The sequence below is a fragment of the Semicossyphus pulcher genome, unplaced genomic scaffold (assembly GCF_022749685.1).
Source record: "Semicossyphus pulcher isolate SPU_LCO1_2020_fin unplaced genomic scaffold, fSemPul1.0.p SCAF_10, whole genome shotgun sequence".
Taxonomy (NCBI): domain Eukaryota; kingdom Metazoa; phylum Chordata; class Actinopteri; order Labriformes; family Labridae; genus Semicossyphus; species Semicossyphus pulcher.
Genome location: NW_027211604.1, coordinates 9,064,409 through 9,087,794, shown reverse-complemented (window position 1 = coordinate 9,087,794; position 23,386 = coordinate 9,064,409). Strand labels below are relative to the sequence as shown.

Genomic DNA, 23,386 nt, shown 5'->3' with positions numbered 1-23,386 from the left:
GCTTCCACTCTGGGCTTTTTTTGGCCACCCAGCTCGGTCAGCAATATAAGGCCTGGCTGGCCTAATTTTATCCTGTATTGGATACCCCCTGTTTGGATTCACATACACACACACGCACACACACACACACTGAAATTGGGAACCCGAGACATCAGCATGTACTCGTCAGAGACTCTCAGGGTTCCTCAGCCAGTTGGTGACTGACCTGCACCCACAGGCCTCACATGCAGCCACCTCAGTGAGAAACAGCTTTTCAACCCACCAATCAGGGTTAATAGGACAGAAGACAGCCTCGCTGTGCACGCTGGTACACCCTCCGGGAGTGCACTGCAGCAATCATGACAAACTAATGAATTTATAATAAAGCTACAAACACAGAGTAATAGAAAAATGATTGAGCTGTTTCGTTGATCACATTATAAATGCATGACATAGTGATATGCAGGCTCGTCTCTCTGCGGGGTTCATTATGTGGGAATAATGCACATTTTAATTTGAGCTCCATGCAAGTCTCGGATGATATTTTAAGAGTCAGACAGAAGAAAACCTCTAACCACACACACACAACACAGTCTGAAAAATCAACCCATATAACTCACACTTATATTGATGTGTATGTAATTAGCTTAGAAGCTGATATTCCCATATTGCTATTCATGCCGTATAGGGCAGTGACATCAAGATTATTAGTATTGCACAGACTATTCTGCATAATTTTTTAAGCACTAAAGGTGTACTGTTATTGCCTGGCCTTCATCTTGGTTTGCTGAAGTCACTTCATGTTTTGCTTTTGCTCTTAAAATAACAGCTATTGCAGTTTTAGGAATGTAAAATGTTCAAGTGTCTCCTGGATATTTCAAGCACGACATAAACTTAGTGACAAGCTGCTTTAACACAATCATGATAAGTGAGTTTGAGTAAATATTTAGTTCTCCATGATTTCCTGCCTGTCACAGCACAGCAGCACGACTGCTTCAGAAAGTACATGGAGCCGTAACAGAGAGCGGGGATGAGATCCTGGCTGATTTCACTGATTTAATCAGTTATTCAGGGAAGGGTGCCAAAGCAAACAGCTGTAAGTCATGTCGTGGTGACGCACTTAATCATGCAAAACCAGACTTACATTTCATGTCTTGTTTCGACATGCAGCAATCTTTTCCCCTCTATCTGTATCACATTTCTGAAGTTCTGTCTGTATGACGATAGGAAACATGCACAGTTGCAGCTAAAAAAGAGTCAAACAAAACACTACTTTTTTAACATCCATGATAAATAACGACACTTATAGTACATACAGATTTATTGTCATATGAAGAAACTGTAAAAAGAAAATTAACTGGATGCAAATAAGTGACGATTTTCAAAGAACATCTCAGTCGAAAGTCATCCTGTTATGTCATAAAAAATGATTAATAACATTAAACAAACACAGGGACTAAATATACTATACTAAATATACTGTAATATAATATACTAAATATGTCATGACTTTGCTGATACATTGAGTCCAGTCTGACTTGTAATTAAGGAGTGAAAGCATCCCTGATTTCAGGCTTATTATGTAATAAAAATGAATGTGATGTATTATTGTTATTCCACTGGATGTAATATTATTTAATGACACATGATCTAATCTTAACTGATTACCTTGTTATGTAGCCAACCCATCATAATCTACATATAGAGATAACATTTATTTTGAAAATCCCTGGGTAAAAGTTCCTCTTGCTTGATTTCGGAGCTACATTTAAATGAATAAATAATAAAAACTTTTAAAAAACAAACTGGGAACTTTTAATGTAATTTAAGAAGACCTCCAATGCAAACATACAATAAAAAACTGCAATATTATGTAATTTAATTAAAGTAATGTGATCTCAAGAAAGTCATTGAATGCAACATAATGTAGTTAAGGTAATGGTATGTATTTAATCTAAAGTAATGTCATAAAATGTCTTTAAAATAATGTCTTTGTTGTAATGTGATGGCTTCAATGTAATGTGAATCAATGTTATGTAACCGATCAATGCAGAGGGAGGCCACAGCACACCCACCGTCACCGTGCTTATGTGTAAAATAGAAATTAACTGGATCATCTGTGTGCATAATGAATATTAGCCTCTCTTCCTCTGTGTCTCTGCTTCTCCTTATAAGACACACACTGGATGCTAAATGGCCGACAGTCCTGTAATCCACAGCAGAGGCAGCCCATAATCCCGGCTGATCAAAGGCTGAGATTACCAGAGAAGTGGGAGGGGCAGAGCTGCAGATAGGCGGACAGTGAGGGATGGTGAGCTCAGACATGACAGCGGCCATCCAAACCGGGCAGGGATTGGTGCACACAAATAGCCGGCCAATCAGAGCGCAGGCAGGGGGAAAATAACAAGGCAAGGGGAGAGCTGGTGAAAGAGGAACAAGCGATGAAAAAGCGAGGGAGAAGGTGAAATCACAGCAGCACAGAGGAGAGACCAAACAAGGAGTAGAGCAAGGATGAGTGGAGGAGAGAGCACTGAGCTGTGAGGTCTCCAGAGAGGAAGAGGAGAGGAGAGGAAGGAGATGAGCAGGGAGAGGAGGGTGAGCAGTCAGCACTCAGAACATCCATCAGCTCAGGCAGCCATGCTCTGAGCCCTGGAGCAGCAGGGGCTACGCAGACACGGCTCAGGCCCACCATCAGGCCTACGTCAGCCCTCCATCCCAGCCATAAACATCCAGGCAGGGATAGAAGCAGATTCATCACACATCAGCCGTGCATCAGAGCCATGAGGACATCCAGGAAAGGCAGCGTGGAGATGCCTGCGTTCATGCGGCAGCTGGTGAAAGAAACAGAGAAGAGGGTCAGCTCCTTCTTCAAAGGGGGCCGAGGAGGAGGAGCAGAGGGGGAGCATGCAGGGGAGGGGGAGAAGGATGAGGTCATCCCCAGCCCCTACCTGGACCGGCCGGTCCTGGACAAGCTGGCAGAAGAGGGCTGTGCACGCTGGGGCCTCACCTACGCTCTGGGGAGCATGCAGGGCTGGAGGGCCAACATGGAGGACTTCCACAACTGTGTGCCACAGCTGGGAGGAGAGCTGGCCGACTGGAGCTTCTTCGCTGTGTTCGATGGTCATGCAGGCAGCACGGTGGCACAGTACTGCTCCCAGCACCTTCTGGGTCACATGCTGGCCACAGGTGAAAGAGATGCAACTGGAAATGAATTAAATCTAAAAGATGTAAACAAAGAAATGCCATATTCTTTGTAAAGAAAGATTCTTTCTTTGGAAAGAGAGATGCATTTCCTCGTTATCAGATACAAATATCATGATGTCTCAATGCTATCTGCTTTATGTAATTATGTGTTTTTATGGGATGCTGAATCTAAAAAGTGTCCAACACTGTGTCTGTTTGCGTCCACAGGTGGAATGGGAGCAGAAGACGACCCTGAAAAGGTGAAAGGAGCCATCATCGACGGCTTCCTGCAGACAGACAAACACCTGCACTCTGTGGCACGTCGTGAAGGCTGGGAGAGGGGCGGCACCACTGTGGTGGCCACTTTCATCTCACCATATTACATCTACTTCGCCAACTGTGGTGACTCGAGGGCCATGCTGTGCCGGTCCGGCCAGGTCTGCTTCTCCACTGAAGACCACAAACCTTACAGCCCTCTGGAGAAGGAGCGGATAGAGAGCGCAGGCGGCTCCGTGAACCTCCAACGGATCAACGGCTCCCTGGCAGTGTCCCGAGCTCTGGGGGACTTCAGCTACAAGGGGGCAGAGAACCGGACGCCCTGCCAGCAGATGGTGTCACCTGAGCCTGAGGTGTGTGTGGTGGAGCGCTCTCCAGCTGATGAGTTCCTGGTGCTGGCCTGTGACGGGGTGTGGGACACCATCAGCAACGAGGAGCTGTGCGCCTTCATCCACAACCGGCTGAGAGTCTGCACTGACCTGAGGGACGTCTGCACCCAAGTCATCGACCTCTGTCTCTATAAGGTCAGAACCTGCTGAAGACAACCAGTTAAAATGTTACATTAATCCCTTTAATTACAAATCCAGCACATTATGCATTTTAACATTTTCAGTCAATTAAATGGCAAATCCTTTCAACTGATTATAAACACAAAACACAATTTCACAGTAAATCCGAGTTACATCATTTTTTAATGGGCTGTGGATTTTATGTCACAGTTTGAGGGATTAATGTAATCCCTTAAACTGTGACTGTGCTGACTTGGTTTGGCTTGATGAGAAAGCAGATGTGGTCATTCCTCTTTTTGAGAAAAGAGCTCTGCTTTAAGAAGATAACTCAGGCGCTGTTTTAGTTTAATCAATAGTAAACACACTGATTAATCTAAATCTTCATCAGGTGTTTATGAGAAAACCAAGTCCAGGCACACTTTTCTGATTTTAACTTTTGTCTAACAGTTTTCATAAAACTGGTTTAACATATGGAAACTTTCATGGGAAGGCCTGAATGACAAAAAGTTTACATTCATAGTAATGTTGCCGTGTGGCGTTCCACAGGGAACTGTGCTGGATCCTCTCATTTTCTTGGCTCATTAGTCTGATGATTTCCTTCTGAGTTCTGTTTTTAATAACTGGTTTTACAGATAAAAGGTTTGAAATGACCTTGGAGAAGATTTATCATGACTTTAGCCTGTTATTTTCTTTGTATATTCACATGTGATTGCTGTTTTTGTGATGGAATTAAAACTAGATTGGAAAGAAAACTGAAAAACATTTGCGTAGGTGTGAAGCAGCATTAGAATTCATTTGGCGTCATAGAATTTAATTCCTACAATACTTCCTTTTTTAATTCTGTTTTTTTTCTCCACCAAGTCCTGAGAAAAACATCCAGCTCTGGAGCTAGATGTTTCACTGTCTTCATTAAATAGTCACAAACGTTCTCTTTAAATCTTTCTGGCTCTTGTGAGATTGCGGAAGAAAACTACATTAATAAGAGTGATGAAAATGAACATGAACAGTAAACTTGTGTGCCAGAAAACAAAAGAATAAGCCCTGTCTCTGTGATGTTAGTCAGGTAATAACTCCGGTGATATGATGTTTATATCATTTCTTTATTACAGACACTTTAAGCACGTCTTTGCTCTTACGGAGGCAAGGTCTAAATGAAGGGCAAAGAAATCATCTTTGGCTCCAATAACAAACATTTAGAGTGAAAAAGCAGCTCTGACTTCTGCTGGAGGCTGGTCTCGGTCTCATTTAGACCGTGGCCGCTGCTCATGATATAATAGTGTGACAGACCACCTTAAAATAGACTGCAGAGGTGTCAGAACAAGTTATATGGGATTATTCTGGGTCCAATGAGGACTCATTTCAGCCACTTTCACTCTGAGAGAGTCACACGGTTGAAGGTTTATGCTCAAGAACACATAATTGTTCATTGAACCGTCCTTATAGGTGACATAGAGAATATATTCAGAGCAGGGAGGGAGGATAATTATTCCGCTGTGGCCTGCTCCAATCATACGATAGCTGCTAGTGTTAAGGGTGTTAAGCGAAGGACATTTCATACTCTGAATACTATACAGTAACTAACTAACCATAATTTATCTGATGCATATATATTCTAGCTTAATTAGTGAATTTCCTTATTAGTTCATATCCTATTTACAACCAGGGTTCACACAACCTCAAGAAAAAGGAAGACAAAAGGAATGAGGACATTTTGTTTATTGTTTATCTCATGTTTACATTACAACACACCAGAATAAACATGAGCCACACGTGCACTCTCCACTCTGTTTGGCTATCATGTCCATCATGTCACTGTTACGTAACCGCGCTTCAGCTTGTGTATGCACAATGACCTCAAAATGTCACAGCTTCTTCCACACTCCACTTACTTTTTCCTGCTCGGCTGCATCTGTGTGACGGTGCTGCACACACCTCGAGGTGAAAATGATCTATTTCTAAATCTGCTCGCCCGGGATGAAATAATGTTTGCTATGTTGACATTTGTAAGGTCAGCCATCATTACTCACCTCTGCTGACGCCGCTTCGCTCCACAGGGCAGCCTGGACAACATCAGCATCATCCTGCTGTGCTTCCCTGGAGCCCCCCAGCTGTCAGCGGAGGCGTTACACCAGGAGGCCGAGCTGGAGGACCTGCTGGAGTCCAAAGTAGCAGGTGTGTGGACACAGATGACACACGAGGGGCACTGAGGGCCATGTACTGTCTTATGAGGCACTTGGAAACCTTGTTCTGTCACAGTGTGACGCTGAAATGCGGACACTTTTCTGTTTCATTAAGGTTTATAGTTTGCAGTTGAGCCACACTGACATGAAACTCTTAGCACCTGTCCTGGTTTATGAGGACCGACAGCCTTACGGGGACTGTGTGGACTCTAACAATATATAATATTCTACTTGTTGTCAATAATAACGATGACCAAAATCAACAATAAAAAATGTAATCCTTCTGACACTAACAATTAAAGCCTGTGCAGCCAAAGGCAGACACAGCTCATTTCTCTGTGCTATAAAAGTCTGTAAGCTCCATTATTGCACTCACTCTTTCACAAGAAGAAGCACTGTAGTTTATTTTGAGTCAACCCTGCATAAAAGTACACTGTCCTTATGTGGTAAATATTCACTTGAATACGAGTTATATATTAATCCGCAGCTGAAAATAGTCCCTAACAAATTCATTATTTCCCCCCGTTTGAGGAACATTTGCCAGATACTACATTGCTTTACTGTTTTGGGAGATAAATGAGCCTTTCTAAAATGAAATCTTTACTGACCGATTTTAAAAGATATTACAAATTTTGGCAAGAATTAAGAGACTGGGGCAGAAATTAAAAGAGGTGGACTAACCAATAACAAGAAATATAGAATATCTCAAGGATTGTTCTTTAAGCTGCATGTAAAACTTGAAAGACTTTCCACAAACGTCCTAAATATGTTTGTATGTTTTAATGTGTGACAGAGATTTATGAGGAGCTGTGTGCTCGTGGGGAGGAACCCGACCTGCTGTCCGTCCTCACAGTCCTTGCATCCACTGTCATCCCTGGACTACCACCAGGTGGAGGCATACAGAGCAAGTAAGGGACACAAACTGAGTGTGTGTGTGTGTGTCTTTCTACTCTGTATTAGAATTGACACCATGTTACTTCTTTTTATTACAGAAGGAACTGCATTATTTCTGCTTACTACCAACAAAGAGAGACGCACAACCCCACAGTCCCAAACGTAAGAACAAACTACACCATAACCATAACAAGCTATGTCAATGCCTCCCCTCTGAACAGTACACTCACCATTATTTTGTCTTACACATCTCTGTCCAGGGCCTGGGAGGATCCTGAGCTGGCCGGCTGTGATTTTGTCTCCGGTGATCGATGGAGGGACTGTAATTAATGTTGATATTAAACCTGTTTTCTTCATGTGTGCAATTTAACAAAAAGGGACAGACAGGGGTGTTTGTTTACAACATGCCAGCAAGCAGCATCTTGTCGTAAAGAAAACAATGCAAAAATAGGTCTAATGAAAGCCTGTTACATTTTATATTTATACAAGAAGGACATTTTGTAAAACTTACTCAGAGACACTGATCCAGCAACAAACCTCTGCCTCATATTCAGTGAACAGAAGATACAGGCCATCATTTCAAATGACAGTCTGCTAAAATTAATAACAAACAACTGTGACACTGTACTTTTTCGTGGGTAAAATAAGGAATATTGGTATATATAGTGTTATATTTTAAAGATGATGTTATAAGAATAGATATATAAGAGTAGAGTATAAGAGTATTTTAATGATTTTGATGATTGCCTTTCTTCTCTATGAGGGAAAATGTGCTGACTGATACTGCGTCAGTGCTAGCCTGAAGCTAGCATGTAGCTAACATACAGCCATTTGGTTAAACAGGGAGTGCTAACAGTGCTAACAGCAGGTTGCCGGATGGGAATGCACAAATATATATTTTCCCCTCTTATGGTCTTATGTGACAAAATGCTGAATAAATGTTTAATTATAGTCATGAATGCAACAAACACACACAAATATAAACTCTTTTTGAGGATGTGTTTACTTTTTAAAATGTCTTGTTCAGGTTAAACATGTAGAGTCAGATCCACTTGGTTGGAATGATGCTTAGAAATTTGGTTATTTATCAGAATAATTCAATTTTTTTTTTTTAAAGAATAGCATTTAGCATTTATAGCATGTTTCAGATTTTACTCTGACCAAAAAACTAAACTCTTAGTATCCAAAAAATTGGCCAAACACCCTAAAACACATTTTACACACATAAATTCCACATGTAGACGTGTTTTCTATCTAAAATAAGCATATTTCTCATGACATTCTGCAATACAGTATATGTGAAATGTGTTTGGATGATATACTGTGATGCCTTATCTAGTTTTATATAGTTAAAACAAACAGCATCAGAAGGGGTCGGGTTCAGGACGGGTCGTTTAATCTGCATTGTTACATTATTTCAGTGAGTAATTTCCTGTGTATAGACATTACATGTTAACAGTCAGGATTGTTTTAAACTAAATAAAGAATATTTGACTGACCACATTAACAACTAAAGGACTATTTTTTCTATTGTTGTAGCAGTGATCATCATGCATGACCACTGGAGGAGAATGGATGATTGTGTCTCTTGTAAGACCTCTAAGCATGAAGCGTTCCTCCTCACAATCATCCCCCCATTGATGGAAACACAGAATGGATTTAAATGGGCTTCCTTGCATAGTAAAGGATCTCCTCCAGCCGGCAGGCAGAGCCTGAATCTTGCTCTCTTCTCCGCTTTTGTGACCCAGCGACTATCTGCGCACCACTTGTTGACATAAGGACGTCCTCCACGGGCCCGGTTTGATTAGATGTGCTCTATTGAAAACCCTGGATCGCAGCGCTCATCCGTGATTACTATGAATTTCAATGACATGCATTGATGAAACAAGATGGGCGACTTGTGAGCAATCAACTAATTAAAACGTCTCTTTCTCAGCGCTCGAAGAGCTCTGTTGAATACAAATCACAATTTAATAATTTGATATATGCAGCTAGTAACCTAAGAGGAGACTGTAGATAGTGTGTTCATGCTCGCATGTTCTCTAATACTCACTACCACCGCACATACAACCATATTTATTGAGCTCAGAGGAAGTGTGCAGCACTCTTAAATCAGCGGTCCTCTCTAAGTGCTCCTCCACCGCTTCTTTCATCTGATTGCTTTTGTATGAGCCAATCACTTCAGGACATCAGACCCCTCTTCACAGTGATGTTGATTTCTTTAAACTGTGTTCGTCTCTTTGCTCTCTGTCTCCACACGGAATAAGATGTAATCAATGATGTGATGTCCTGAGTCCATGCTTGGGGTCTGCTATAATGTGCATAGACTTCCACTGGAAAGAGAAGCTAATTGAAGTTTGGTTGTTTGTAATACTAAGAGGATAAATTACAGACTTTCTCCAGATGAAATAGGTTGGAAAGGTGCTCAAAAATAGAGACCCCCGAAGCAGTGTGCAGAAGTATAACATCAGGTTAGTGCTACCTATCCACGCTGGTTTCCTGTAGGCGGTTATTCATAATGGCCAAAGCCCCCACACCTCCAGAGAATCCATTCTGATGTCCGTAGCTCTGCCGTGGACCCTGATGAGCCGTTTCACTCAGCTGCTTCTGCAGCAGAGCCAGAGACACCTTATTGGACACCATGAACTCATTGACAGAGATCATCTCTCCTGACAGACGACGGCCAACATAGACCCCATCATTCACTGCTCCTGCCTCCGTCTCACTGTCACACACTGTCTCCACAGAGCCCTCCGTGTAGCGGTGTCTTCCTGGCGGGCAGTGGGAGGACATGGGCTGCACTGTGTTGCGTTTTAAGCGTTTTTGTCTGAGGTGTGCAGGCAGACGTCTCTGGTTGTGTTTTTTCTTTTGGAGGCAGTTGCAGCAGAGCCTCCAGCAGCCCGGAGCAGAGCAGGAGCAGGAATGATGCCGATCTGGGCAAACTAACTTACCCACGATCCAGTTGAGAGTTTGCTTGATGATAATAGAAATGACATTAAAAAGTGAGTAGATGCAACACACCCCCATGAGGATGAAAAGGCAGTTCCCGAGCCGGTAGGCCTCCTGAGACTCGTACTGCTGCCTCTGACTGCTCACAAGGTCTCCAAAGCCGATGGTGCTGAAGGCCACGAAACAGAAGTACAGAGAGTCCACGTAGCTCCAGTTCTCCATGGAGCTGTACAGAGTGGAGGCGCTGCACGCGATCACAATCGATGCCACACCCAGGATCAGCATCACATAGTAGACTGAGGGCTTCCAGCCTTCGAGGCTGTCCTCCTCGCCGGATGTTTCCTCTCTGCTCGCCTCAACCCCGACTCCAGCACACCTCAGCCTGCGCTCATGACACCAGCGCATGATGTAAGCTAGCATGGTGATGATCCTCTCCAAGAAGAGGTTGAAGAAGAGGATGGTGGCAGCACAGCCGATGAGTCCGTAGAAGATTAGGAATATTTTGCCAGCTATGGTGGCTGGTGTGGTCATGCCAAAGCCTGGAAAGGAGAAGGTTAAAAGGTCAAGGTGGATAAACAGCACCATTATAGAGTTAGAAAAACTTTTAGAATTAGCATCTAAAAAAAGAATACAGCTTCAACACTCACCAATAGTAGAAACCACAGTGCCCACAAAGTAGAAAGCTCCAGAAAAGTCCCAGCGGGGCCTCAGCGTGTCCACTCTGATCCCAGCTCCGTTCGCCTCCTCGTACTGCCGAAGCAGCGTGTGCAGGGCACCCAGGTTCACCCTGTACCTCTGGGTGAAGTTGTCCAGCTGCTGTTTCCAGAGGCGCCGGGCGTGCAGCTCAAAGGGGTGCTCCAGGGCTGAGAAGATGGCCGCCCCACACAGTAAGTAGAGCAGGATGAGCCCAGCCAGCAGGCAGAAACGGGCATTGTCCTCGTTCATGGGCGCCCGGGGGCAGCAGCAGCCGCCAGCAGCTCTCCTCTGAGCCATGAGCAGCACTGATACACCGCTGTAACAACATGCACTGCCTCCACCTGTTACTCACTCGCAGCGTGTGTTGTGTGCATCACCTGCCACATTAATACATGCAGTGGCTATATAAAGCACTTTAGGTTTACATGCACAGCAATACATTTGGTTTCAATATTGCACAGGACTGAAATGTCTCTGCTGTGACAGACGCATCTGAAGACAAGACAGCCTGCAAGAAACCAAAGGAGATGTATTTTTAGAAGTATTCTCACCACATTAAAAGTATTTGTGTATATTTTGCATAACTGTATAAGCTTTATTTTCCCTTTATTTGTGAAAAAACAGCCTAAAAACACACCAAGCCTTGTTTAAATCAGTAAATCCTAAAGACATTTATGATAAGAAAACATTACTTTCATGAGAACATTTTAGTCTGTAACAGTTTTTGAGATATATCACACAAATATCAAATAATCAAAGTTTAAAGTAATAAACATAGTACCTGGTCTGGTTGACAGCTAGCGTCCGTTCCCCGAGCGCTGCAGGTCTGCTGCTCTCCTTCCATGGGTCTGCTGAACAATAACCAGCGAGAGGAAGCCTCTTGAGGTTGTTTTTTTTGCAAACTGAAAGGCTGTCTGATGTTTCATCTGTCACACACTGACATCATCATCCCCTGCCCACCCCCTCTGTCTTTGAGCACACCCTGACTGCTGCAGTCATCTCTTCCACTAGTCCTCTTTTTTAAAACCTTTATCACACCAGAATTTAACTTCACGTTAAAAAGCAACAAGTGATGAAAGGTTTGCTTTATATTATTTGTCTTTTAATCAGGTACATCTATCAAGCAGAGTTTCAAGTATTGGTTGAAGTAAAGCACCAACCTCGATTCACCTCTGCTACTTTAAAGTTTGATGGGATATATTTTAGACAAGAGAAGTAATCCCCTGTCTGTCTTTACCACTTCTGATGTACCCATGAGCAAGGCACTGGACTCAGACCTGCACTAGTTTTTTTCAAACAGACTGAGGTTGTACTGTGCAGCTCCTCTCAGAGGGCTTTTTGTTGTTGCTGCAGACTGTGTGGGAGGATTTGTTGTGCATGACTCTCACTTTCTCTGTCTGCTCATCCCTTTAATCTCATGAGGGGCTGCAGGTGAGGGCAGGGGTTCCCTCCGCCTGCCGTCTGATGGCTGAGTGACAGGAGCCGACAGGTGTGGAAGAGAGAGAACACATCTGCCTTCATCTCACCAGTCAGCGCGGCATCAGGTGGTGAACTTTAGAGTGTGTTTGTTATTGCGACTGATCTGGTCAGGTTGAAATTCATGCATTTCTATCACTTTAAGGTGGGATTTTAATGCCTGAAAATGAATACGTTTGACAATAATAAATACGGATATCTTTACTTACTTATAATCTTTATGTTGCACAGAAAATATGTAAATATCACCCAGGGTTTAAAAAATGACAGCAGAAATAACACTGAATGATACAATAAGTTTCACTTGTACTCTTGCTAAAATAACTACCTTTTGTTTCAGTATACTTAGTGAGAACGCATCTTAATAAACGGAGCTGTAAATGAATAATTTAGCCAAAAGGATCATTTTGTTTGTTGCATTTTCACTGACCAGTTTGTCATGCATTAAGAAAAAAAATCATCCAGTTATCAATCTCCACGTAGCAGGAGAGGATTAAAACAACTGGTTTCATGAGGTTTCTAGAGTCTCCATGAACAACATGTAGTGAGACAAAATATAAAGGTTTTAACCAGAGTTAATGTTAAGGTGTCTGCTGCAGGAAGGATAAACAAGACAAGTTCATTCAACTCTGAAAACCTCTGTGTGCAATAGTGACAACAAGCAGATATGGAAATGTTGCTAACAGCTAGTAGCATAAACTCTAGTTAGTAGTCTTTAAAAAGATAAAAGTAGACACAGATTTTATTTTTATTTATCAATGTGCTGATAAACTAAGCGTCAAATAATGTGCTTTGTATAAAAATGAACGTGTAGATGAAAAAGAGAGCGTCTACATTTCATGCTGGCTGGTTTCAGAAGCTGTGGTGTTAGCATGCTAACATACTCAATGTTGACCATTTCCCCGTTTAAATTCAGAATGCTAACATCAAGTTATTTGTAGTTAACACAGAACACAGCTTAAGATGATGGAAATGTCGTTAACTATTGGAAAAAATTAAATTTTATCTCTTAATGTTGCTAAATAAAACCAAACATTATGCTAATCCCAGAGTCATAAAGACATTTCCCTCAAATGTCAGACGTATAGTGGTGCAAGAGGAAAAGTCAGGGATCATCAAAGTAATAAGGAGTCGTCTTCTTTGGACCATGAACATCTGTGTGACATATTGGATATATTTCAGTCAGGACCAAAGTGGTGGACTGACCCACTGACACTGCTATCACTACCGACATGCTGCTAGCTTAAAAACAATTCCCGTGTATTAAGCCCCTCCAAAAATTCCAATCCAATTTTAAGACTGAAATTAATCAAAAAAACAACTTAAATTAATTAATTAACCTGTGAATCAGAAAGTAAACAGGTTTAAACTAGTTGGACCACAGGGAACACCCTGCCTAATGTTAGTCTCTACTTTAAACCTGATTGGATAGTGATGAAGAACAGTGAGGCAAACAATGAGATAATGAAATCCAGGAAATAAGTCCACTTTACAGCTTCATAGTTGTAGCACCATTTTAATGACAGTGTGACATTTATCTGATCATCTCTAGCCAGAGGGGGCAGCCATGTCTTTGTCTTATAATTGCTGCTGCCATGTGTTCCTGAAATAATGAGCATCTACAGACCGTCAGGTCAGACGTCTCCTGCTGCGGCTGCAGACTCAGAGCGTGTTTGTTTCTTGACGGGTTAGCTCGGTGTCAGAGATTACATAAATCACTAATGGCCTATTAACCAATGTTGTGGGCCTTATTGATTAAAATTTTAGGAAAGTATTTACTTGTTTTCTCCACATGATTAGTTGTTTTAATGGATCAGATCTTCCATCTGTTACACCCTCATTTTCTTTTTTGTAATTTGAGTCTGTTTACACAGTTCTGATAACTGTTTTCAGACAGTGTCCGTCGACAGTCAGTCTGCACTTCTGAGTCAAATTTCAACACATGTTAAAATTGGCGTTCATGTCAGTGGCAGCATGTTGGTCAGTATATCAATGAGGTTGTCCAGACCCCACAGGTAGCCATCTTCTCGATTGCCCTCCACCCAGGGAGTGCGGTGGTCCAACGTGAGGTGTGACGGTAAGGCGGCTGTCTTTCCAAAGTCAATCATCCACACTCCTGTTCTGCCTGTCCAGTCGTGTACAAACAGTAAGGAACTGCCCACAACCTGCAGAGATACAGCTGTTAGACAAAGGTGCCACATTTGTTTAAATGTGGTATAATAAAAATGCTCCAGAAGCTACCAAACTTCTAACATCCTGTCGAAAATCTGACCTCATGTGCTCTGAAGAAGTCTGACGCCTCTAAGACCTGACGCAAATGTTTCAGCCGTCTCAGATAGCCCCACTGCAGGAAAAGGAACATGATTTATTTGAGAGAGAAAAAATTAAAATTAAAATGACAAGTACATTTAAGTCAGCGAAGGTCACACTCACCACAATGGTCGTATTGGAGTCAACGAAGTTATCAAGAGCTTCAATCACTTGCTCTCTGCTTTTGGTCCTTTTAAAGTTAGTGTGACACTCTTCATTTGCCTTCTGCACAGGAAATACAGAGATAACAACATTAAAAAAGCCACATTTTCTGGTTCATTTTTACGGGTTTTAATCAATGACCTGACACAGCTCACCTTGAATCCTTCGACACGGAAACCCAGAGTTGTGGTGGAGCTAAGCGTCTCCCTCCACTGCATGTACCTGGTCTTCAGCACCGCCTGCTGGGCTCGTTCCTGGGTTGTTGGTGCCTCTGGGTCCACGGCAACCATCTTCTCGTACATGTCTTTACGAGGCTGAGGCCGCTCTCGGGCAATGACCAGCTCCTCCTCGAGGTACGTGCTGTGAAGGACAGAGACTCACAGTCATTATTGTGAATGGAAAAAATGTATTCTATTAAAGTCTTCTTATAACATCAACGAGAAACATACAGCTTTAATATAAGATTTGTTCAGATAAATTGAGTGTTAAAGATGGTGATTTGTCAATAATTTTTTCTGTCTGACAACTGAAACTGAATTAAGCTACTAATTAAAGTAAACTTTAGAGGTGTTTTATTATGTTGTTTTTCAGGCCCTAAAACAGTTACAGGACTTAACAGGGCCGTAAAACAACTATTATTCCTTGTTTCCCTTAGTTTTTTTAAAGTTTTTTTTTTATATATTAAAGAAAAATATGAAGCCATGGGCATGAGCACTGAACATGACGTCTTCTACATCAAATTTGTCTCACATGAAACTCATTAAACTGTTGTTAGTGGGAAAAAACTGCCCCTTTAAAACGTACCGAGTGCCCATCTTGCAGTCCATGATGGCCGGCGTGTTGAAATGGGTCAGTAAGTTATCCATCATGTTGTAATCCTGCTCGTTGTGCTGCACCACACCGTGGTAGTCTGGTACAAAGGGCCTCAGAGCGTCCTCCATCAGCCTGAGGTAACATTGCTGCTCCCCTTCACAAAACCTCTTTAACAAAGTACCATAATCCCCAACATGAAAACTCCCTGTACAGACAAGAAACAAAGCACACACATTAATTATTCTGAATATTTTCTTAAAAGATTTAGCCCACTGAGGAAAGACAAGTGAGACCAGGTAAACCAACCTGCATGTCCGACCACTTGCAGCCACTGCTGAGGTTTCTTAGGAGTCATGGGAATTACAGCTGAAGTCCCACAGATGTCTTGTTTCGTCCATGCAGAGTTCTGCATCAGAAGAACAGAAAACCTCAGTCAGTCATTTTTTAGCACACACGCACTGCAGGTCACACTCCTCTGCTGCCTGTGTTTTGCTGCGTCTTCACTGACAGGCAGCAACGATCTCAGACTTCAGACCCAGTCGCTCAACTTTTTGCCTTCTGAGTGAACAAAGTCTCCATGGAAACAGGCCTTCACTCACACTGAGTTAAGACATACAGAGGGCAGAGTCGCTCGCTTCTTGTTGAACAGGTTTATCAAACATTTACAGGTAGCACTTGTTTTCTACTGAAAACTTCTTAACCGAGACGCTTAACCGACAAGTGGAAGGCTGAACACCCAGATGTTGACAGTGTGGGACCCAGATTTTGAAATTGTGTTCAAATGTAGTGCTAATTATGTAAATGTATTTGTTAATTTGAGTCAAATGTGTCTACTAAAATTATTTTGATGTACTAAAATTAATAACTGGAAACAATTTCAGGAATATAAAGAAATGCTTGGTTTTGGTCATATAAATATACAGCTGACAATTTCCTGTATAATGCTTTAATTAACTTGTGATACTTTAAGTAACTTTGTGAAATTTTCTGTCTTTTATTCATCGGTAAATATTCGTGTTAATTGCAGTGAGTCAAAATTTGAATGCAGAACTACTGATAAGGGAACATTTGAATAGTTGAATTACTTCGTTTCCTATAGATAACTCCCGCTATTCTTTTTCAGCATCAACTTGTAGTATTTTAGGACTGGGGAGGTGGTTTCTGATAACTGCCTATAGGGGGCAGCGCTGCGCCGGAGAGCTCTCAACTATCCGTCTAATGCTACCAGAAGAAGAAACAGCAGCGCCAGAGCAAAGTGGTGAAGAAGAATTTAACGGTTCCCGGTTGTTGAACCGCCCCAGTCTCCACGGTGCAGGTGGCTTGCAAATTGTTTTGGAGTGAACTGTAGCATCAAACAAGCGGCTTAGTAAGCTGTTCCGTTAACTTTACCCAGCTAACGCATCGCCATAATAACCCAACAAGAAGCAATGTGTTGACAACTTACCCAGTTAAGGATCATTACTGCAACCAAAGGTAACGTTAACGCACTTTTCATAAACAGAGTAGCGTTGAATGTTTCACAGAAAGCTAGCTTGGTTAGCTAACTTCAAGTCAAGTTAACTAACTTGCATGACCCATAGCAAACCAACGACATCACCAATGCTAGCTAAACTTAGCTAACGTTGGTCAGTTGATAGTACCAGAGATGTAAACTCTTGCTAGCTGCTCTGTTGACGAAGAAGTAAAAGATAACGTCGCATTATCACTTTTCAGAAGCCATAATTCATCTTTTCATAGAGCTGACCGTAAATGTTAACGTTATTGTTGTGAACAAGCAAAACCTCAATCCTCTATAATGTTTACTCTGCATGTACAGTCAAAGATGAGTTAGATGTCGTGTCAGTCTCTTTCACTGCACGGGAGAAAGTGAAGTCAAGCGCGAAATCTGACAGCGTTTTAATTCAGCAAAAGATACGCAAATAATAACTTACCCCGTAAAACATGATTTAAGACATTAAATAGCTGAGTCCTCGACACATGATACGACCCGACAAGCAGAACTTTTCCCAATAAAAATGATGACACCTTTTGAAATGCGCTCTGTCGGCTCGCTACCGCCCCTGGCGGTGTGTTTATGTAAAGACAGACTGTGTGAGATGAGCCATTTGAAACAAAAGACAGGAGTTATGATATCATGAATAACTATGCTGATGCAAATGGCATGTTGCTCAGCCCTGAAACACAATACCTTTAGCTAAATGCAAGGTAACAGACACCTGTCATTATCTTTAGTGGTTAGGCTAATCAGTAGCTAAGGCAGGTTTGAATGTTTTGAATGCATTTTACGTTTTTGTTGTGTACTCTTACCTTGTATTTTGAGTGGGGGTTTTGTCTTCAGTCTTGCACCTTTTCCATTCCCTTGTAAAGCAGATCTATTGATAGTGAACAAAATAAGAAACTTAGATGTTGAAGTAAAAGAAAATCTGCACAAATCAATATTTACAAAGTGCACATATTGCACACTCCAAAACAATCCTGTTAGTAGAAAACAAGACATGTGCATAAGATATGCATTACCTACTTTGCTGGTGATGTGGGTTTTTGGTTGTTGCTATGGGAGACCTGTGAACTATTGAGTTATTTGGCATGTATCATTTAATGATACACTTATTTTTTTAAAGATTATGATAGTTTTCTCCATTCAGATTTCCCATGTTTACATCTATAAATGATATTAATTAGGTTCAGTTTTGTCAAGATGTTAGATGTGATCTTGTTTGCTCCATCTGGTCTGAGCTGCTGTAAGTCATAAGATCTGAATCCTAAGCCCCCACTCCATAAGACACGTGCCGGCTGTCTAAAAAAAGTTTTGTTGTACAGATCCGGTTTAGGATCTTCTTTTAGTTTGTGTATAGCATCAAGATTCAGTAGAATCATTTATTTCTCTTTCTCAGACTCAGAGTGATGGAGGAGGGCTGTGAGGTGATGGAGGATATCGTATTTCGAGGAGTGGAGTTTTCTGTGAAGATCGAGGTGGACAAGGGTTTGCTGATAGTGGAAATCTCCGACTCAGTGACAGCCGATCAGTGGAGGGGAGACTTTGATCCAGCATGTAAGTAGCATACATTTGCTATAGATTTAATGTCATATTCTCAAGTTCCGTCATTAACACTGTCAAATTCATTCTTTCAGACATTGAGGACCTCACCCGCAAAACTGGCAACTTCAAGCAGTTCCCCATCTTCTGCAGCATGTTGGAATCAGCTGTTAGAAAGGTATGTTTGAAGGTGCACTCAGATAAATGTAGAGGCGGCTCGAACGCAAACAAAGCCAATAGTAAGATGTGAACAGACACCAGATTAGCTCCAGGCTCTCTGAGCGCAGGCGAGACTCAGTTACTCGAGTTCAATGTTTCCACTTGAGCGATAAATGCAGTTATCCCGAGCTGCCTCGTTCCATCTCTGCTTTTCAGAAATGCTGAGGTCATAAGAGGAGGTGCCTGGAGGGAAATAAAAGAAACTATTGGAAATTTGGGTACATTTAGAGAACCTAACTGAACTATCTGATACATACAAGCACAGCAGACACACACACAACTACAGACATTTGGTTTGTTTCACCAAATTATCTGTCAAGTTTGTGGCTAAAACAAGAGTAATACACAGATCACAGCAAAACTCAGTTAAAAGACATAACATAACAAAATATTTTTTGTGTATTCAAAATAAAAAGGTAATAAAATTAACTGGTATTTGGTTATGGTTGGGCAGGAAGCTTTAAATGTAAAATCAGAATGTCACCATCATAAAACATCTAAAATCTTTTGTCGGTTTTTTCCCGTGGTTGGCCATCACTTTATTTTATTTCTGCTTTTTCTGCAGGCGAGTGATTCTGTCACACTTGACCTCTTGACCTACGCCGACCTGGAGCTGCTGCGCAACAGAAAAGCAGGAGTGGTTAGCCGTCCTCGTGGCCATCAGCAGTCATCTGCTCTAACTGCAAAAAGATATCTAATCCTCATTTACACGGTGGAGTTTGACAGGTTTGTGCCTCTGCTGAAACAGGATTTTGTTTTGATGCCTTCTGTTGATTTCGTTTTGGTTGGCCAGTGCTGACGACTGTTTGCTCTTGTGTTTGTAGGATACACTACCCTTTACCGCTACCCTATGTGGGTAAGCCCGACCCGGCGGCCCTGCAGAAGGAAGTGAGAGCTCTGAGGGCTGAGCTCAGCGCTGTCGCCTGTCATGGATTTAACAAATCTGCAGAACTAGAGATACAGCGACTACGGATAGAGTAGGTTGCATATAATCTCTTTCAACACGATGAGTGTGAGGGGATTTTTTTTAAATATGTTCTACTGTTTTCCAGGCTTGTTCGGGTGAAAGAAGAGAAGGAGGCCATGTCTAAGGTTCTGGAGCGACTGCAGATGGGTGGAAGTGGTTCCACATCCGGACCGGAAGAGTGGAGAACGAGAGACGTGGTTACGACGCTGGAGGAACAGCTTGTAAAGGAGAGGGCCAAGAGTCAACGGTCAGCGAGCAAGAGAAGTCAGGAGCAGCGACTTCTGACGGAGCAGGTGGAGCGTCTGTATTTAAGAAGTAGTCTGCATAGAAAGATTTTCTTCTGTTACACAGCTGGTTTTAACGTTTTCTTCCTGTCCTGGTTAGTTGGAGGAGCTGAGAGCGTCAGAGTGCGCTCTCCGCGTTCGTGTCAAGAGCCTCACGAATGAACTGGCGCTACTACGGAGAGGGTTAGACAATCTAAGCGTGTACTATATCTTTACTTTCTCTCTCTTTCACCCATTCACTTTCAATTTGAGTAGATGTTTGAATTCTGAATCTCATGTCTCCTTCTTCACTAACACCCGCTTTGTGTCTCTGCAGCAGAGTGACTCCTGTGTCCGGCCACCTCAGCTACCGAGTTGACGGGGAAATCTATCGCTCAGTCTCGCGCGAGAGGAGGTCGGGGTACGGGGTGGTCAGGGCTCGCTCTGGATCCAGAGAACGTGTAGAGAACAGAGGTCAAAGGTCAGAGGAGAGAGGAAGAAGAGCGGACTCTTCAGGACCACGTGCTCGGATACCCAGGCCGTCACCCTCTCCCACTGGTACTGCAAACAATGTTGTGTGGCCCTACTTGTCTAAATAAACAATCTGTTTTAGTGTATAGATGTTTAATAATCATCCCCTCTGTCCTACAGGGTCTCGGGTACCACGCTTTGACCCGACTGCTTACATCCAGGACAGACAGCGCAGGCTAAAAGAGGCAGAGATAAAGAAGTTGGTTTCCATTATTTCTCCCGATCAGTTCCCCTGTATTTGTTATTATAGCTGCCTTGAACTATAGTTTTTACTCTGTTTTCTTTGTCAGACAGAGGAAAGTACGGAGAGACATGCTAACCTCACCCATCGTCCCCGAGCGGGGGCGTTCGCGCTCCAGAGACGCGTATCCCCTGATGGCCCGGTCAGGCAGCAGAGGCAGGAGTTTATCCGTGGAGCGCAGGGGGAGCAGGAACTCCTCTGAAAGCTCGTTGGTGGATATGGAGGAAATGGCCAAAACTCTGTTCAGGTGAGGGGGGTTACCTCTGATTTTTTAAGTCTCTGTTGTGTCAGCTGGTTATTTTAATGTCAGTTTTTTGTGTTTACAGAGGAAGAAAACAGACTTACAATGGACCCAGTGTGGTGAGCGACATAGTTACTAATGCAACTCTGGTACACTGTTTATTTCTGCTCTTTCATTTATATACTTAAAGAGTAGGGTCAGGTTTTTGTTTATTTTTCTTACTGTCTTTAAATCCTATGAAAAGACCAAAAACAACAATGTTACAGGGATGCAAACTCCTCACTCTCGGTGAAATTCGCCATTTTGACATCAAAATATGTCACCTACAAGATAAGTGTAGATCCGAGGAGAAATTATTTTTAGTGGGGGGTTGCCAGGTCTGCGGTTTTCCCGCATTAGACAACTTTTGAAGTGTTGCTGCAGACCCTGTACGCTAGCACACTTTGCACAGCCCATGCGACGGTTCTGCCTTTATTATACTACCTTAAACAAGTACAGGTAATAGCATCATTACATTTGAAACTGTACCCAGGGCCCCTTCATAGTACTACTACACATGGCAGATTCACATAACACTATATAGCTACATGGGATGGGTGTTACACTTTTTTAAAATCTTGTTGTCTTCTTGTTTTTGTCTTGTTTATGTATTCAGCTCCCACATCTATTGATTCCTTTTATGTACTTTATGTAGGGTTGTTTTACTCCATAATGGCTGTTAGAATTAGTTTTCAGGCTGATTAAAAATATCCTTAAAAGTAACTAGAAATGAGCATGTAACGCAAGAGTAACACAAAATTTCTCCCAGAGGAGCATGCCACCGGACCCCCCTAGTCGAATGCAACTTCAATTGATTTTTTCTAAAGAATTAACTTAAAACCGTATGAACGTGACGCATTATGTGTTCAGGTTTATGTCTGTCCGCCGTCTGTGTGTCCCATTCTTGTGAACGAGATATTTTAGGAAAAACTGGATGAAAAATTCCAATTTGGCACAAACCTCCACTTGGACTTTTTAGTTTAATGGCTCTTTAATAAGAATCTGAAATGTTATTTTAGGAAAAGTTACACAAAAGGCAGCAGATGAGACTAATGCCCAGTAACAAACTAAAGGGCCCATATTTTTTTTTTTTGGACAAGAATGGAGCACCACGGCTCAGAGGAAGATGCTTCTTTGTTATCACGCTTCCGCTATCCAGGCAGGGCTTGTTAGTAGGGTAAATTTATTGTTGCTTTGGGGCTTTTAACGACATTTGTTGGCAACGAAGAGAATACTGAATATCGTCTGATGTATCCTCTAATGTGTAATTTATCTGTTTCAAGTCAAGAGGAGGCCTTTTAAGCAGGAAGCCACTGTGCAGTACTCCAACACAGAGAATGAGAGATAAAGGTAAGTCATCACAAGTCTTTTGATTGTATCCACCACACAACAACTGATCATCAATTTACGTTTCCAACCGCAGAGAGCTCCATGGATACAGGTGCTGAGCTGTCAGAGATCGATGCCAGACTGCAGGCGCTTCAGGAATACATGAGGGACCTCGATACAGGACACTAACAACCTGCTGCTCAAACCACTCATGAAGGAGGTTACCTGACGACTGCACAGCTCGGAGCTCAGGATGCTTTGTTTCTTATGTGCACAGACTGAGAAACTCATGGAGCTTCAAATATGAACTGTGTGTTTACTGTACAAGCAAAGAGACTGAATCGCACTCTGGAAGGTCGGACTTCCAGGACTTCAGGAAACTGCAGCCATCACGGTGAAGGACGACTTTCTGTGGACTGAAATCATTATTTTTTTTAAATATACAAAGTTTTTATGAATTAACTTAAAACTGACGTCTGTTTCTGAGTGTTTTCCTTTCTCCTTTACTCTCCATCAAACCCACTGAACCTGTTACATGTGTATCAAATCTGGCTGTACCTCAGTCCTTTACTCTCATGTTTTCTTTCCTTTTTTAAATTTAAATTTAATTGACCACATGGGTTGCATTCTCCCAGATATTTTATTTTAAATAGATCACATTTCCACAAATGTTGGTTGGTTATCTAAGAGCATGATTTGTTCATTTGTTGTGGAGTTTTCTCCTGAGTTTGCATCACCTCCACCTTCCTAAACACTTTTAAGTCACAACGCAACTAATTAAAACTAAAATGTGATGGGTGTGAATGATTGTGATTGTCCTATGGTGTCAACATGTTTGCTCCTGTACCCTAAAAGGCAATAAGCAAGCTCTTCAAAGATACTTTTTTTTTTTACAAACTTTGAAATGTTTGTATTTATGTTTACACAATTCCAATCCACTGTCATGATGATCGTGCATGCAGGTATGTGAAAACTGCCAAATTTTGTATGAACCCCCTCCAAGACTGTTTCTTCTATTTTCCCCAGTTTTTTTATCATCTAAAATATAATTTATTAGAAATGTATCCTGTGTGTAGAGACTTTTTTATGATC

General features: G+C 42.1%; 4 protein-coding genes across 9 annotated transcripts; 2 read left to right on the top strand and 2 right to left on the bottom strand.

The window, feature by feature from the left end:
* The first annotated feature begins 2,384 nt into the window (after positions 1-2,384).
* On the top strand, positions 2,385-8,517 carry ppm1nb (protein phosphatase, Mg2+/Mn2+ dependent, 1Nb (putative)). The gene is made up of 6 exons (XM_069668713.1): positions 2,385-3,165; positions 3,391-3,962; positions 6,002-6,119; positions 6,921-7,035; positions 7,120-7,183; positions 7,282-8,517. The coding sequence occupies exons 1-6, from the start codon at positions 2,760-2,762 to the stop codon at positions 7,297-7,299; spliced, it is 1,293 nt and encodes a 430-aa protein (XP_069524814.1). The 5' UTR covers positions 2,385-2,759; the 3' UTR covers positions 7,300-8,517.
* Positions 8,518-9,499: 982 nt separating this feature from the next.
* On the bottom strand, positions 9,500-10,963 carry kcnk12l (potassium channel, subfamily K, member 12 like). 4 transcript variants are annotated; one of them, XM_069676805.1, is made up of 3 exons: positions 10,618-10,915; positions 9,948-10,509; positions 9,500-9,860 (listed from the first exon to the last, which is right to left on the bottom strand). In XM_069676805.1, the coding sequence occupies exons 1-3, from the start codon at positions 10,913-10,915 to the stop codon at positions 9,500-9,502; spliced, it is 1,221 nt and encodes a 406-aa protein (XP_069532906.1). The 4 variants fall into 4 exon arrangements, with proteins under 4 accessions (XP_069532906.1, XP_069532913.1, XP_069532898.1 ...); XM_069676812.1 differs by having other exon boundaries at positions 9,500-9,817; positions 9,965-10,509; XM_069676797.1 differs by having other exon boundaries at positions 9,500-9,911; positions 9,969-10,509.
* A 2,693-nt stretch (positions 10,964-13,656) lies between these two features.
* On the bottom strand, positions 13,657-17,454 carry itpkca (inositol-trisphosphate 3-kinase Ca). Of its 2 annotated transcripts, none has more exons than XM_069670664.1 (7): positions 17,359-17,454; positions 15,734-15,833; positions 15,419-15,632; positions 14,770-14,974; positions 14,576-14,677; positions 14,415-14,486; positions 13,657-14,307 (listed from the first exon to the last, which is right to left on the bottom strand). In XM_069670664.1, the coding sequence occupies exons 1-7, from the start codon at positions 17,368-17,370 to the stop codon at positions 14,101-14,103; spliced, it is 912 nt and encodes a 303-aa protein (XP_069526765.1). In that variant the 5' UTR covers positions 17,371-17,454; the 3' UTR covers positions 13,657-14,100. The 2 variants fall into 2 exon arrangements, with proteins under 2 accessions (XP_069526765.1, XP_069526766.1); XM_069670665.1 differs by having other exon boundaries at positions 14,576-14,674.
* ccdc61 (coiled-coil domain containing 61) lies at positions 16,694-22,542 on the top strand. Of its 2 annotated transcripts, none has more exons than XM_069670663.1 (13): positions 16,694-16,900; positions 18,322-18,479; positions 18,560-18,642; positions 19,249-19,409; positions 19,508-19,660; positions 19,736-19,943; positions 20,035-20,117; positions 20,251-20,471; positions 20,565-20,643; positions 20,735-20,932; positions 21,012-21,045; positions 22,249-22,315; positions 22,389-22,542. In XM_069670663.1, the coding sequence occupies exons 2-13, from the start codon at positions 18,332-18,334 to the stop codon at positions 22,481-22,483; spliced, it is 1,530 nt and encodes a 509-aa protein (XP_069526764.1). In that variant the 5' UTR covers positions 16,694-16,900; positions 18,322-18,331; the 3' UTR covers positions 22,484-22,542. The 2 variants fall into 2 exon arrangements, with proteins under 2 accessions (XP_069526764.1, XP_069526762.1); XM_069670661.1 differs by having other exon boundaries at positions 20,035-20,135.
* The last annotated feature ends 844 nt before the right edge of the window (positions 22,543-23,386 follow it).

Bases quoted from the DNA above. Each gene is read 5' to 3' on its own strand.
- kcnk12l (XM_069676787.1), bottom strand. From the start codon at position 10,963: ATGGCTCAGAGGAGAGCTGCTGGCGGCTGCTGCTGCCCCCGGGCGCCC. The intron at 10,510-10,617 runs GTGAGTGTTGAA...TCTCCTTTCCAG, and splicing joins CACTGTGGTTTCTACTATTG to GCTTTGGCATGACCACACCA.
- ccdc61 (XM_069670661.1), top strand. From the start codon at position 18,332: ATGGAGGAGGGCTGTGAGGTGATGGAGGATATCGTATTTCGAGGAGTG. The intron at 21,046-22,248 runs GTGAGCGACATA...ATCTGTTTCAAG, and splicing joins CTTACAATGGACCCAGTGTG to TCAAGAGGAGGCCTTTTAAG. The intron at 22,316-22,388 runs GTAAGTCATCAC...TTCCAACCGCAG, and splicing joins ACAGAGAATGAGAGATAAAG to AGAGCTCCATGGATACAGGT.
- itpkca (XM_069670664.1), bottom strand. The intron at 14,975-15,418 runs GTACGTTTTAAA...TGTCCTTCACAG, and splicing joins GACTGCAAGATGGGCACTCG to CACGTACCTCGAGGAGGAGC. The intron at 14,308-14,414 runs GTCAGATTTTCG...GTATCTCTGCAG, and splicing joins ACTTCTTCAGAGCACATGAG to GTTGTGGGCAGTTCCTTACT.
- ppm1nb (XM_069668713.1), top strand. From the start codon at position 2,760: ATGAGGACATCCAGGAAAGGCAGCGTGGAGATGCCTGCGTTCATGCGG. The intron at 6,120-6,920 runs GTGTGTGGACAC...AATGTGTGACAG, and splicing joins GCTGGAGTCCAAAGTAGCAG to AGATTTATGAGGAGCTGTGT. The intron at 7,036-7,119 runs GTAAGGGACACA...TTTTTATTACAG, and splicing joins GGTGGAGGCATACAGAGCAA to AAGGAACTGCATTATTTCTG.